The sequence below is a fragment of the Capra hircus genome, chromosome 14 (genome assembly GCF_001704415.2).
Source record: "Capra hircus breed San Clemente chromosome 14, ASM170441v1, whole genome shotgun sequence".
Lineage (NCBI taxonomy): Eukaryota > Metazoa > Chordata > Mammalia > Artiodactyla > Bovidae > Capra > Capra hircus.
Window position 1 is genome coordinate 49,386,277 of NC_030821.1, and position 16,466 is coordinate 49,402,742.

Here is a 16,466-nt window from a genome sequence, read left to right on the forward strand (position 1 = left end):
ACTTACTCCCATGCCTTCTCTCTTTTCTGTTCAAAAATAAACTGGTTTCTAAGCCTTTAATTTGTTTCTACCCCTCATCCCCCCAAAAGGAATAACTTTTATGAAAATTAGTCTCATGAGTTTCTATGCACACAAAAATGTTAATATAAGAAAGTTTATTATATTATTTCATTTAGGACTCTGACTTCATTCATACAATTAGAATTTCTTTGTTTATTCTTTAGTCATGTTCTGGCCTTTAATGTTTGTTTCTTTGACAGTTGTACACGCAGTTTTATAATTTAACTGTATGCCTTAAAGGTCCAGAAAGTAAACTTAGATTACAACAAGTCAGATAAAACAGACGATAAGCTAAATAAAATGTACTTAGTTCCATTCACTTAGTAGCATCAATGCATAAAACATTCCAAAAGCGGGCATATATCAAATTTAAAATGGATAATCTTAATTGGGTTCAATGATTGGATAAATGGTCAAACAATTTTCATTGAATATGCTTTGGGCCATGCACTTCATTCCGTGTTGATTTACCTTATGGAATCAAGATATCAATTATTTGTTTTGGTAGGAATAGGGAAGATAATCAGAGGAAGGGGCAGCGGTGGAGAATATGCCTTTTGCTGCTGCACAAAAATATATATGGCAGGTGATGACATGATAGCTAGCTCCCATAGAGACCTAAATGGCTTATCTCGGCACGTGTGGATAAGTATGTTTATTAATCTAAAAAATGAGAAAATATTATAAAAATATAAGAAGTAGAAAACCCTAGACAAGTTAAAATACAGAAAAATTTTAAGCAAAGTTATTTGAATCAGGCAATATTTAATGTATCAAATAGTAATCTTAATAACTAGGTATAAAGTAACCTAAACCCAGGACACTAACCATGTCAAAAGGCAGCAGGCAGCCTGACCACCCCAGAATCCTTTGCCAGGGTTAATGTTTTGTTGATTACACACTTAGGCACCCCCTGGTTACAAGAGTACTTGTTTATTATTGATATTATAAAAATAACCATTCTTTAAATGATTACACATAGTAAATAAAATTAGAACTATACATAAGGATTTGATTAATTGCCATTTCTTTAAGGACCACTTGTAACTTCTTCTGCCTGCTTCACAGACCTGTAGGAGAGAAAGAAAACAAAAGAAGATGCACTTAATGATATGTCTATAGCACAGCATGTGAAAAAGAAAGATTGGGATTTTCATGCTTTCCTCTACTCCATCTGAACTTTTACAGGGGCACTGACCTTAGAGGACTACCTCTAGTAACCACATTTAACTGTCATTAAGTCCATTTCTGGTACCTGTATACAACATCTTTGCATATAAAATATGCAAAAATAACTTGGACTGGTAAAATAGATGGACTTCCCTCCTAATAGTGCCAATAAGAAATACGTGCAAGGTGTGTACACAATTACTCTCCTTGAAGGAATTCTGAGACTTAATTTAGAAAACTAGAGCAGCATAAAGTGAGTCAGTCTGTTCCACTTTGGCACTGAAACTATCTGTCCACACTTTGATGGAAAGAACTGCTTTTTTCCCCAGAAAAATATGACTAGAATGTCAAGGGAATATGTCCACGCTTCAAGAATATTTTATATATTTTTTAATGCTTTTTACCTGAGTTATATCTAATATTCATGGACTAGATCATAAACACTTTGAAAGAAGAATATTAATCTCTGAATGACTCCCAGGACTGGAAAGAATCCTTTGTGTGTGGTGGTTGATTAGTAAGTGGTTGTTTGATGGAAGAGAGAGGAGGAAGGGAGGAAGAGAGGTAAGGAAGAAGGGAGTCGGGTTATCGGTGTGCATATTTCTCCTTTATCTATCCCAACTAACCTTGCCAACTCCTTTATCTCACTCTCTCCTTTAGGGCTTTCTTTTTTCTTTTTGATGAGGACCATTTTTGAAGTCCTTATTTAATTTGCTACAATATTGCTTCTGTTGCTATATTTCGGTTTTCTGGCCATGAGGCATGCGGGATCTTAGCTCCTGAATCAGGGATTGAACCAGCATCCCCCGCACTGGAAGGCCCTGGACCATCAGGGAAGTCCCATCCTTCAGGCCTTAAAGACCATTTCCTCAGGGCTCCTGACCACTAGTCAAGCTAGCATTCTCCAGCTGCATGCACTTACCTAATCCTAATGCTTATAGAACAGTAATCACCAGAATTGCATGTGAATAATAATATAATGTGTGACTTTATCATCAAGTAAGCTGTGACACTGGGGATTCTCTGGTGCCTCAGATGATAAAGAATCTGCCTGCAATGCAGGAGACAGGGTTTCAATCCCTGGGTCAAGAAGATCCCCTGGAGAAGGCAATGGCTACCTACTCCAGTATTCTTGCCTGGAGAATTCCATGGACAAAGGAACCTGACAGGCTACAGTTCATGGGGTTGCAAAGAGTCAGACACAACTGAGAGAATAACACACACAAGCTGTGACATCACCTGTGACAGTGATGTGTCCTTCTTTGTTATAGTTCCTGATTCATCGTAGGCCTTTGCTTAATACAAATCAGATGAATGAGTTTACACATTCAAATCTCTTAGACTGAAGGGCAGTATGCCTGTATGTCATGCAAAGAACATTTTAAGGCCCAAGAAAGAAAATCACATATTCTTCACATCGCTGCAATGGTAGAGTTATTACGTAGAAGGAAGGTAACAGTTTTTGATTGTGAAATGAAAAGACCAAACCAGAAAGAAGGCAGCTACAAGGATTCAGATTTTGGGACAAAATAGGAGAGCGGTTTCTTTTAAAGTAGGTTTTAAATATTTTTAACAACATATGAAATTCATGTTTGTTGTTTGTGGTCACCATGCTGTACATGATGTCCCCAAGATTTATTTTATAATTGGAAGTCTGTACTTTTCAACCACCTTCATCCATTTTACCCACTCTCTGCCTCTGGCAACCACCAATTTGTTCTCTGTGTCTATGAGCTTGGTGTTTCATTTTGTTTAGATTCCACGTATAGATGAGGCGATGTGGTTTTTGTTTTTCTCTGTCTGAATAATTTAACTTAACGTAATGGCTTCAAGTTCTGTCCATGTTGTTGAGAATGGCAAGATTTCATTATTTTTTATGGCTGAATAATATTCCATTGTGTGTATATGTGTGTACATTTCCCTGTAGCTTCCCTGTGGATCAGATGGTAAAGAAATCTGCCCACAATGCAGGAGATTCCTATCTTTTTCAAGGGTCAGGAAGGGCTTGATTCCTGGGTTGGGAAGATCCTCTGGAGAAGGAAATGGCAACCCTCTCCAATATTCTTGCCTGGAGAATCCCATGGACAGAGGAGCCTAGGGGGTTACAGTCCATGGAGTCACAAAGAGTCAGACATGACTGAGCAACTAAAACTATAGACATATAAATACATATATCACATTTGATTAATCTATTCATCTATTAATATTTAGGTTTTTCTCTATCTTGGTTATTGTAAATAATGTTGTAGTGAACATATGGGTGCAGATAGCTTTTCAAGACCTTTTTAAACTATCCAGACAACATTTTGTAGATGTAAATATAGCTGACCCTTGAAAACGATAGGTGTGAACTGTGCAGGTCTACCTATATGAATATTTTTTCTGATAAATATGTACTACAGTATTACAAAATCCAAGATACTGAATCCACAGATGTGAAACCACGGATATGGAGGACTGACTGTGAAGTTATCTGTGGACTTTCAACTATGTGAAGAATCAATGCGCTAACACCCACACTGTTCAAGGACCAACTGTATATGATTGCGTATGTCTCTGTGCATTATACATAACAAAAATTGAATTGTATCTAGTATACAGTCCTATGACTCACTTTTTTATAAAACAATATTGTAAAAATGTTTGCACATCAGATTATATATGGATATGACTAGACAGAACCAGTTAATATCAGTAAAAATCTATGTATGTATTAACACATCTCATTCTTTATAACAGATGCACAGTAGCCCATTATGCAGATTGCTGTCCTTGGCCATTAGACGGTTTCCATTTTTTATGTTTTCCATGTTTTATCATAAAGCATGTGTAATGAACATAATAATATTTTGACAACTACACAATGGTACACTGCAGAAATTATTTCGTTAGGTGATTTTTTAATACAAAATGACTGGGTCACTGAGCAACTACAGCAGAGCACAGAAGGTGGTATACCACCATTACATAGAAGCTGGTTAACCATTTGGTAGGGGTATTTCAAAGAAGGGGTGAGTGTGAAACGGGAAGAGAAGTAGATCATTCTCAGATTCTTTCTTATTTTGATATTTTATGATTTTATGAGTGCTATGGACATATTCAATGCTTTACTCCTCCTGGTAACATCCCTGAGAGAGATATTGAGACTTTTTCATCTCTATACATCCAGTTCATAGAGTAACCTCATGTCCCAGGATATGAAATTGTTTTGAGACAATTTCTATGTCTCTAAGATATATTTCATAGTATCTTAGGGTTAGGGTTAGCACAAAGAGGGTAAATGTTTGCATCTCACATATATCTAGAAGTGATCTTCCTGCCATGGACAAGAGATTTAACATCCTCACCCCACTTCCTCCACACAGGAGAACACAGACTCAACGAGGAGCCTGAGATCCACAGAATGTCACAAAAAGAAAGAGAAAACATCATGGAGGAGGAAAATCTTTTTCTCATGATAAAAGACTATGCGTTTTTTAAAAATCTAGATTTGAGCCATTTTAAGTGGTGCCCATCATTACCAGACATTGACATTAAGTGCCCTGAGCAAACATACCGGAGTAGACCAGAGCTGGACAAGAAGAGCAAGGAACACAAAGAAGAAGATCAGCAGAACCTGCACAATGGAAAAAAAAGAGGTAATGTACTGGACCAGGGAAAAAAAAGTCAATGAAACACAGTTCCCCTGTGGTTTGATCAATTTCTTATGAGGATTAACTGAAATCAATATCAACACGACACTTAGAGTATATAGTGATGGCAATCATACATAATTTAACTATTTAAGTGTGTTGGTTCTCATTTCATAAGCCATTTCAATTTAAACTTTTTCTGATTTTAAATAAAAACTAGGGCAAAAGGCCCCTCAAGATAAGTGCTATGAATATATATGTGGATTGCAAGAAGAAGATCCCGTCTAATCATAGTTGTAATTCTTATATCCAGCATGGGTTTGGCAGCAAAGGCATGCTTTACAGACTACTACCCTAACACAGCATGTTCAGGTCTGGATATATACATGTCACATATTATGATGCTATAATATTTTTAATTTAATATAATCATCACAAAATTATCATGAGATTTACATAAAGTGGTATGTATTTACATGTATATACTATACTTGTAATGCCTGGCACATAATATTTGTTGTTGTTGCTGTTCAGTCACTAAGTCATCTCTTGAGACCCCATGGACTACGGCATGCCAGGCTTCCCTCTCCTTTACTGTCTTCTTGAGTCTGCTCAAATTCATGTCCTTTGAGTTAGTGATGCTATCATCTCATCCTCAGCTGTCTCCTTCTCCTTTTGCCTTTAATCTTTCCCAGCATCAAGATCTTTTCCAATGAGTTGGCTCTTTGCATCAGGTAGTCAAAGTACTGGAACTTCAGTTACAGCATCAGTCTTTCCAATGAATATTCAGGGTTGACTTCCTTTAGGATTGACTGATTTGATCCTCCTTGCAATCCAAGGGACTCTCAAGAGTCTTCTCCAGCACCACAATTCAAAAGCAGCAATTCTTTGGTGCTCAGTTGTCTTGAGATATCAGTTTGATCCCTGGGCTGGGAAAATCCCCTGGAGAAGGGCATGGCAACCCACTCCAGTATTCTTGCCTGGAGAATCCCATGGACAGAGAAGCCTGGCAAGGCTACAGTCCATGGAGTTGCAAAGAGTTGGACACAAGTGAAGCGGCTTAGCATGCATGCACAGCTGTCTTTATGGTCTAATTCTCACATCTGTACATGACTACTAGAAAAATCATAGCTTTGACTATATGGACCTTTGTCCAAAAAGTGGTATAATGTTACACACATAATATTATATGCTAAACGTGATTCCTCTGAAGGCATCCTTGAGGCAGAAGAGCAGAACCTAGTAGAACAAGGGGACATGAGTATTTTAATTAAAAGAGCAGGGAAATAAAAACAGAAGATCAAAGAAAATGAAATAAAGGCAGCAAGGGAGATAAGCCTTCACATTTCTTGAAAAGAAAGGAAATAGATTAAACCCAAGTTTTCCAAAGCAGATTTTGGAATGCTAGTCCTGCAAGGTGTTAATATAGATAATCCACAAATGGTTCTTTGATCAAAGACTTTTCAACATAACATACCATCTGCTTTTTTGGAGGCTCAAAATACACACAAGCATATTAAAGGCTCTTCGAAGTCCTATAATAAAGGGAACAATTTAAACCTGATATTTTATCAAAGTTATCTGATAATAGATTTTCATATAACTCACTTTTTAAAATTCTACAGAGATATGTTGTAAATACTGCTTCAGCTAGAATAGAGGCATGTCAATGCAAAACAGAAAACTCAGTAACCAAAGAGAAAGCATAAGTTTTGTACTCAGATTTGAGCTCAAATTCTGACTTTACCCCTTCCAATACATCTGACTTGAGTCAGTTAGCATCGCTCAGAGTCCAGCACAGAGGAGGGTTATAAAGGAAGCACCTCTGGAAGTATCATTAAGCATTGGGCATTTGACAGTTTTAGAACATTCAAATTTAGATGAAGAAGAACTACAAACATTTGGATTGAAAGTCCCGACCTTTATACGTAGATGCTGAATAAAGCTGTAGAACTTGATAAATTTTTTGAAATTTTACACATAGAGAGGTTTTGAATTAGAATAATGATGCATTCACAGTTAAATATTCTTCATCACTCAAAGATATTAGAGATCCTGGCAGGAGAGCAGTTGAATTAATGCTCTGTATTAGTGGTTATCTTAAATTCTGTATATCAGAATTATCTGGAAGGCTTTTAAAACACATATTGCTGGAGTCCACAGTTAGTTTCTGACTTAGCAGACATTGGGTGATGCCCAAGGAAATTGCATTTCTTACAATTCCCATGAAAGGCTGATGCAGCTGGTGTGTGGACCACACACTGAATATCGCTGTACTATGTAGCATGGACTTCAGGTTGAAGTCAACTGTGGTCTGGCATACTTGAAGAAAAAGGAGTAATGATGTGTCTGGGTACTAAAGTAAGATGGAAGTGTGGGTTTAACAGAAACTAGAGAATCTCAAAGATAAAAGGTTTGGGACAGACTGTAGACTATAGTAATCTAAAATCTTAGAGTAGGATACTATTTTGCATTTGATAAGAAAAAAAAAATTACACTGCCTTAGAAGAGCATTAGACTGGAGAGGGCCAAGGAATTTTAATGGTAAGACTTTGGACTCAAATGAAAGTTAAATTTTCTAATGATAAGAGTGTGGTAGAAGGGAAACCAATGAACCAAATGTCAACCCGTCATGAAAGAACAGAAGTGACTGATGAGATGATAGTGACAAGGAAAGACACAGAACAGCAAGACAAATGGCATAAGCCTAAAAAACATTCAGGCAGAATATTAATGCTACGCCATGGTGCTTAATACATGGCAAATGAAAGGAGTAGCTTTTCCTGGTGAAGGCTAAAAGGGAAGCAGTGTCTTCTAGGAACCATTTTGAATAAGACAATAAAGGCATGGAGAGTGTTCTTTGAATAGCACCAAAGTGATCAGTTTGCAAATCAAATTCCTGTTCCATAAGCCACAGTGGAAAGATCTGGGAAATATGTCAACAGTGGTTAAGAATACAAACACATGAGAAGATTTTATTTTGATAGGGGCCATGGGGCAAGGCAGAGTGGCCAAGGACAACAGGACTAAGAGGCAGAAGTAGCTGATCTCAAGTTTCTGAACTGAACTTCGGCATAACATCCTCATACGGCCACTGACTTAAAGCGTCCAGCTGAATACTGCTGTGCTCTGTGCATCAGGGCTGCCTGTACAGGGGAGAATATTCCCCAAACTCGTGGGGACGTAGGAAACAAAGCAGCTTTGGTGAGGGGAAGAACAAGCCATGAGTGGCTGTAAAGTCTAGATAAAGAGTATCTTAATAAAGATAGTACGTTTGTTTACAGATTAGAACCTCTAATTCTTTCTTCTTGAGTGGTTTATTCAGTGAAAACCAGCCACACAATCAGCTGAGGCAATGCATCACAAATGCACGTATAGAGATGGCTGGATATGCTGCTTGAATGCGCCATGTTCATCGCAGTTCTAATGGAACCATCATTACTACAGACGAACAACACACTGAACACAGGAAACGTCACTGAATGTATCGTGTTTTGCTATGTATACTAATAAACCACTCACGATACACATCTGTCTATGTTTCTAGACATTATGGCCGCTAAATAATCAGAAGAGGAGACTGAGGCTTGGCTTCTGCTCAAGTGGTCTTCAAGTCACTTAACCAATTTGAACTAAATTCAGCCATCCATCCATTCATTCATTCAGTTCATTCAGTAAACATTTATAGACTTCCCTGGTGGCTCAGATGGTAAAGCATCTGTCTACAATGCGGGAGACCTGGCTTTGATCCCTGGGTTGGAAAGATCCCCTGCAGAAGGAAATGGAAATCCACTCAAGGACTATTGCCTGGAAAATCCCATGGGCAGAGGAGCCTGGTAGGCTACAGTCCATGGGGTCGCAAAGAGTTGGACACGACTGAGCGACTTCACGTAAATACTGAATGTATATTTATTAAATAAATATGTGTTGAACACTTACAGCATAAAATAAGAATGGTAAGACCAAAATTTCCCTAATAGGTCTATTTTTGGAATTAAGTATGTGGATGCAACTTATAAATTATAAAGCCTTACATAACTAGGGGCTTCCCAGGTGGCACTAAGTGGTAAGGAACCCACCTGCCATATAGGAGACATAAAAGACTGATTTTGATCCCTGGGTCTGGAAGATCCCCTAGAGGAGAACCCTATGGACAGAGGAGTCTGATTGGGGTTGCAAAGTCGGACACAACTGAAGCAACTCAGAAAATTATTTTAAAAGTTAACAAATGGAAAAACCTTTATGTCCTAACATGAAGGGGAAAGTCATGGCATTTATCCTTATGAATATAGAGAAAAGTTGTTTTTGGTCTGAAGAATGTTTAAATATACTAAATTGATATACAGTTTTGGAATATTTAGTCAACATTTCAAAACAAGTCATTTTGAAGAAATTTGGCAGCATGCTTTGAACAGTTGTTCTATTTTTAATAGCATACTATGGAACTGAAACTGTGCTTAATATAATTACTAAATGTTATTTATTTTATACTGTCAAAATTTTAATTTTTATGTTTATCATATATGCCTCCCTTAATTTTCTGGATGACTTTGCCTGTAGATAATAATTTGGAGCACAGTGTAAATATAACTATCTCAAGTTGAAGTTTATATTAAAAGCAGATTTCCTACTCAAATATATTACTGCTTGTTTCTTTATATGTCACTTTCCCTTATTTTCATGTTTTATAGTGTTTTCTTTATGATACAAACTCTTTCAGTGCTCAGCTAAATAATTCCTTTCTTGATATTATCTACACACATATTCCTTCTCCCTCCCTCCTTTTTTAAGCTTTTAGAAATGAAATGACATTTCAGAGTAGAACATATGGCTTTGGATTAAGTTCGAATGTAAATTGTACTTACTAATTGTACATCCTTGGAAACAGGTTTTTAACAAATCAGAGTTTATAAAATCAGTAATATCATTTACACACCAAGTTGTCACAAGAATTAAAGGAGAAAAAAAAAAAGAATTAAAGGAGATACTACATAGCACATAACAACAAAAATGTGAAAAATGTCAGTCTTTTTCCATTTTCTCCTTTTGTAGAGAAACATGTGTTTCTATATGAGCTTTAAAATGTCAGTGACTCATAATAGACTTTAAGGAAAAACTGAATACTATAATTCTTAATATATCCCCCAAATAGATTTTGTAGTTTTGTTAGGCTATATGACAATTTTCCCAGTTTATTATTAAATTATGTGTCTATTAGAATATATGCTAATTGTTTCAGTGAAAAACACTTATTATGCCATATTTTTGAAACTCTGCGCTTAGTACTCCTAGTCTATATTTGTATGCCTTCTATATTATGTCTATTATTACAAATAACTTCTTAAGCTGCAGTGTCTATTTTCAGGTTACGACTTCTTGCCAGACCCTAAAAACAAATATTCCATTCTCTTTTAGTCTAACCGAAACAATGAAAATATAGCATCTTCTGGAGGGAATACTTCATTCTTGGATTTTTTTTTGAAAACTTAGTTTCAGAAGTAAGCGCTTGAGTCTTAAGTAGCAGGAAAAAGATGAATGAAATAATAAGGTTGGTTGAGATGAAACCCTGCATGGTGGCAGGTATTCTAACTAGTAGATACAAGATGAACTCTCACAGCCTGTGATAATATGTAAGAGCATTGCATAAGACAATCGTGCCACCAATGAGGGGGCTTCCCAGGTGGCGCTAGTAGTAAAGAAACCACTTTCCAATGCAGGTTAGACATAGAGACGTGTGTTCGATCCCTGGGTCAGGCAGATCCCCTGGAGGAGGGCATGGCAACCCTTTCTAGTATTCTTGCCTGAAGAATCCCATGGACAGAGGAGCCTGGAAGTCCTTGAGGTTGCAAAGAGTTGGACACGACTGAAGTGACTGAGCAGCAGGCACCATCCATAAGCCCACTCAAGGGAGAGGACAAAAATTGTTCTCTCCTCTGAGTGTTAAGGCATATTAAAGGCAAGATATTGAATTGAAAAGACATATGATAATTAGGAAAAACGGAAAAGTAAGCTGTAGCTTCACAAGTGGAAAGATAAATCATTTCTGGTTAGTAAGGAAAAGGCGAAAAGTATTTGGCAGAGAACCTTGAAGGATAGCAGTCTCCTTTATCCCTATGTAATGTGTCTCTGAGAGTTAAAATCTGAGAATTGGACAACTGTAGATGCAGCTGAGTGTGAATCCCTTCTCTGCAACTTATGAGCCTGGGAACCACAAGGGAAAGAAGGACCTTAAATGTAAATGCACCTCCTGGCCCAGGGGGCCCATGGCTAGTGCTGGCCTGCTGGTGGATAGGTAAGCCCCCAGTGCCAATACGCTGGAGGGACGACTTCAGATTGGGGCTTGCCAGCACCAGTGTCCTCGCGTTAGAACAAGCTCCCCACATGGCTTCTTCCAGCCAGTGTCTATATCCTTGAGGCGGGTGATGAGGGGTCCCAGTTGCCTCCTGTCTCCTGCCTCTCCAGGAGACCCTTTGAGGTCAAAATGTGGGCTTAAGCCAGGGTCCTTTCAAATCATTGTTTCTGAGCTGTCTTGTTTAAATACAGCCTTTTCTGATACCAGTTATGAAATTTTTGACAGCTATTGCATGTGACAAGGAAGTTTTAATAAACAAAGCAGGTAGTCTGAAGCATGTAACCTTATATATTGCTGAGTAACTTGACACATTTTTCCTTTATACTTAATAATAGTTTATTTGGTGAGATTAAATTTTATATGTTATTAAAAGTTACCCTTTAAAATTTTTCTAGGAGCTTAGGAATCAATTGAACCATTCATAAAATCAGAATTTTACCACAGATGTGGGAAACATTTCCAAGTAAGAATGTCACATGAATAATCCAGAGCCTTGGTTTCTAGAAATTGCAAAAACTTATTTATCACCAAAATAATTATATACAATCAGTTTATAATGAAAATTTCACTTTAACACGAGAATGTTTTGTCTCTAATAGATCATTAACAGCAATTATTAACTTACTTTTATATTTATTGGTTAAATATTAATTCTCAAATATTTATGATAACAGATACAAAGCACAGATATGGTGATATATTTGTAGGTGTGCTAAATATTTCTGTAATAATAACAGACCAAATATACAAATGTTGATATATTTAATTCAGAATAGTTATTGCCTGGGATGAGTTCAGATCCCCTAAATGTTTTAGGACAAGCTTTAGAATTTTCTGTACACTCATAGGAATTTGAATATGAAAAGTGAGACAAAGAATTATCAAGATTTTTTTAGTCTTCAAAAATAACCTACTATAGTTTGCCAGAAGTGTTTGTCTTTCTTAAATTTAAGATCTCGTCTTCCTAATTATCCTTGTGCTATTACTATTGGATTAATATTATTGCTTCATTCTGGGTTGTTTCTAGTGTGTGCATGCCTTTTCTCTACAAATACATGACTTTTAAAGGAAAACAGAGTATCTAGTATATGCAGAGTACATTATGCAAAATGCCAGGCTGGATGAAGCTCAAGCTGGAATCAAGATTGCCTGGAGAAATATCAACAACTTCAGATATGCAGATAATACCATTTTAATGGCAGAAAGTGAAGAGGAACTAAAGAGCCTTTGGAAAAAGGTGAAAGAGGAGAGTGAAAAAGCTGGCTTAAAATTCAACATTTAAAAACAAAGATCATGGTATCCAGTCCCATCACTTCTTGGCAAATAGATGGGGAAAATGCAGAAACAGTGTCAGATTTAATTTTCTTAGGCTCCAAATTCAATGCAGACGGTGACTACAGCCACAAAATTAAAAGAACTTGCTCCTTGGAAGAATAGCTATGACAAACCGAGACAGTATATTAAAAAGCAGACACATCACTTTGCTGACAAATGTCCGTATAATCAAAGCTGGGGTTTTCCTTTATGGTTGGACCATAAAGAAGGCTGAGTGCCAAACAATTGATGCTTTTGAACTGTGGTGTTGGAGAAGACTCTTGAGAGCCCCTTGGACAGCAAGGAGATACAACCAGTTCATCCTAAAGGAGATCAGTCCTGGGTGTTCATTGGAAGGACTGATGTTGAAGCTGAAGCTCCAATACTTTGGCCACCTGATGTGAAGAGCTGGCTCATTAGAAAAGACCCCAATGCTGAGAAAGATTGAAAGCAAGAGGAGAAGGGGGTGACAAAGGATAAGATGGTTGGATGGCATTACCGACTCAATGGACATGAGTTTGAGCAAACTCAGGGAGATAGTGAAGGACCAGGAAGCCTGGTGTGCTGCAGTTCATGAGGTCACAAAGAGTCAGACATGACATAGCGACTGAACAATGTCTTGTTAGCCTTGTCTCATTTGTCTCCTGAGGTGTGTATAGTTGCATTCTAGTCTGCATTTCTGATGCCATGTCCCTCATACTATCAAAATCCTGAAAACTTCAAGTATCATGTACCCCTGACACTTTAACATAATTGTCTGTTAACTCATTTGAGTCTTTCAGTTATCTACAGTCCATTGCTCCCCAACCCACCCCTTCTACCCTTCACTTGGCAGAGTGTTAGTCCTTATCTTGAGACTGGTTAAGATAATCAGCCATGCTACCCTAACTCTGCTGCCTCAAGCATTGTGCACATATGAATTTTGGGAGACTACCTGGAAAGAAATGACTAGAAGTTAGGTTAAGAAGAACAAAGGTTTTTCTTTAAGGTGAGAAGTTGGGCCACATCCTAGGTGGACAGTAGAATCCCATTGCCTTCCTTACTGCCCTAAGTAAACTCTGGCTCTCAAGAGTCACAGCATAAACTGTGTCACCCCCTTGGTAAGAGGGAGAGAAGGGAGGTACTAGTGAAAGATGAGGAAAAGGAGGTAAATATCACTGGACCCAAAGAGGAGCGCTTGGTTCTGCTCCTGCTTCTGTTATTAACTGGATGATGCGGCAAGATGACAATCTCTTAGAGCATCAATTTCTTCTCCACTAAGCTGAGAGAGTTGAAGTGGAGGGGATTAGACTAGGTTTGCACTTCGTAAAATCCCAGAATACATGTTCTTCGAGCAGTTAATAGGCGTTTTGCAATTTATAGGCTTTCTAGAAAATAGGAGTTAACGGGCATTCTGTAAAAAGGACTTCAGTAAATATGAAAAAAAGAAAAACTGGAATAAATACAATCAAGCAGGGGCTACCTGGTGACTTTACTAAATATTTTAGAAGAGACTCTGTAGTATTTCAAGTCAACAATGAACAACATTTCCCCCTATTTTAAGCCAGGATGCTGGTTACACTTGATCTGTTTACTTAGAATTGTAGAGCTGCCTTGCTCCTCTTGAAAAGGGATGTCTTACAATTGAGAGCCTCTCAAATATAATGATATCTAGAACTTTTCAATAAAAAGCAGAGACATTACTTTGCTGACAAAGGTCCGTATAATCAAGGCTATGGTTTTTCCAGTAGTCATGTGAGAGTCAGACCATAAACAAAGCTGAGCACTGAAAAATTGATGCTTTTGAACTGTGGTGTTGGAAAACACTCTTGAGAGTCCCTTGGACTGCAAGCAGATCCAACCAGTCCATCCTAAAGGAAATCAGTCCTGAATATTCATTGGAAGGACTGATGCTGAAGCTTAAGCTCCAGTACTTTGGCCACCTGATGTGAACTGCTGACTCATTTGAAAAGACCCTGATGCTGGGAAAGATTGAAGGCAGGAGAAGAGGACAAAAGAGGATGAGATGGTTGGATGGCATCACTGACTCTATGGACATGAGTTTGAGCAAACTCTGGGAGTTGGTGATGGACAGGGAAGCCTGGTGGGCTGCATCCCATGGGGTCACAAAGAATTGGACATGACTGAGCAACTGAACTGAACTGAAAATTTCTCAAAACTTATTTTACCAAACACTTGTTTTTAATAGTTTTTCATGAGATTGGATTTAAAGAAGCAGATACTGTCTGATTCTATAACCCATTACGAAGATATCATACTCTGGGGGCAAAGAGAAAACCAGGCTGTAAAATCAAGAAAAATAGGAGAGGAGAAATATTTCTAGAATGAGAGTATGTGCTGTGCTGTGCTTAGTCGTTCAATCATGTCCGACTCTTTTTGACCCCATGGACTATTTCCTGCCAGGCTTCTTTGTCCATAGGATTCTCTGGGCAAGAATACTGGAGTGGGTTGCCATGCTCTGCTCCAGGGGATCTTCCCAACCCAGGGATCAAATCCAGGTCTCCTAGATTGCAGGTAGATTCTTTACAGTCTGAGCCACCAGGAAAGCCTCAAATGAGAGTATAGACAGCTCAAAAAATCTACTTGTCTAAATATACAATGAGAATGTAACACAGGGAAAAATCACTAAAATCAATGTTTTTAAAACTCTGGAAATTAGAGAAAGGCTTACAATAATCCATAGAACATTCATTAAAGAAAATCAGTTGAATCTCAATAGGAATAAAAACTATGCAGGGTTTTAACTTGCCCAATATTAATATCCTTCTCTCTGGTTCTGTGGGAGCCTTGCAAATCAGTATCCTCACAACAATGGCAACTATGAAACAAGCAGCCTATGGTCTACTGGAGGGGACAAAACAGATTTAGAGTTCCCAAATATCTAGAGATTTGTCACTATTTGACCTATATGGAAATGCCTCACTGGTATTTATTTATTTTTTAACATCACTCAGTGAGATACTCTGTCTGTATAACATTTGTCAAAAACAGTCAGGGGTAATAGTTTTATATGGAAGCTGCCTGAGGCAAACAAGAGACTTACCAAAAAATTAAAAAGAAAATACAGTAAATGACATGTCCACAGGAAATTTTCAAAAACTCGACAGAGCTGTGTAGCTCTAGAAGGCCACGCAGATGTTCAGTGCTATGCATCTATTCAGGAAAGGTCTGATAAGGATCTCACTTCTGGTTGGCTTAGAGGCTCTATTTAAGCCACGCTGTAAACTTCTGGAATGTTCATGGCATACATCAATACTTTGTCCAATCATTGTGCAGATCACATGAGCACTGTGCTCAGTCGTGTCCAGATCTTTGTGACTCCATGGACTGCAGCCTGCGGGTTCCCCTGTCCATGAGACTCTCCAGGCAAGCATACTGGAGTGGGCTGCCATTTCCCCCTCAGGGGAATCTTCCAAGGATTGAGTGTGCGTCTCTTGCATCTCGTGCATGGGCAGGGAGACTCTTTACCACTGTGTCACCTGGGGAGTCCAATCACTAGCTGACAACTAAGTTACCGAGCGAAGATTTCAGTGGCTGTATACAACAAACTACACAGACTTTACAAAATTAATTTAGGAAAGTTAGCAAACAAGAAGTCACAATATCACATACGACAATAAATGTGAAAGCATGGCCCATAAGTGGGAAAAAAATGCAGTCAACAGAAACTCCCTGAGGAAGCCGAGATGATGGAATTTCCAGACAAGGACTTTTAATCAACTACTAGAAATATATTCAAGGCTCTAAAGGAAATCATGTCAAATAATTCAAATATGAGAATAAACTCTTACACAGTGGAGATTAGCATCAAAGAGATACAAATTATAAAAGGATAGGTCAACTGAAATCCAGTCTGAAGAACACACACACACACATGCACACAAAAAAAATGAACCGTTACTCAGAGACTCTATAGGACACCAGCAAGTATACCAAAA

At 38.0% G+C, this 16,466-nt stretch overlaps 1 protein-coding gene across 1 annotated transcript in view; it reads right to left on the reverse strand.

Moving 5' to 3' along the window:
- Positions 346-16,466, reverse strand: part of C14H8orf34 (chromosome 14 C8orf34 homolog) — a 338,106-nt gene continuing 321,985 nt past the window's right edge. The window contains exons 13-14 of the mRNA XM_005689042.3: positions 4,787-4,846; positions 346-1,130 (exon numbers count right to left, since the gene is read on the reverse strand). Coding sequence (XP_005689099.2) covers positions 1,123-1,130; positions 4,787-4,846 — 68 coding nt within the window. The 3' untranslated portion in view covers positions 346-1,122. The remainder of the gene's footprint in view (positions 1,131-4,786; positions 4,847-16,466) is intronic.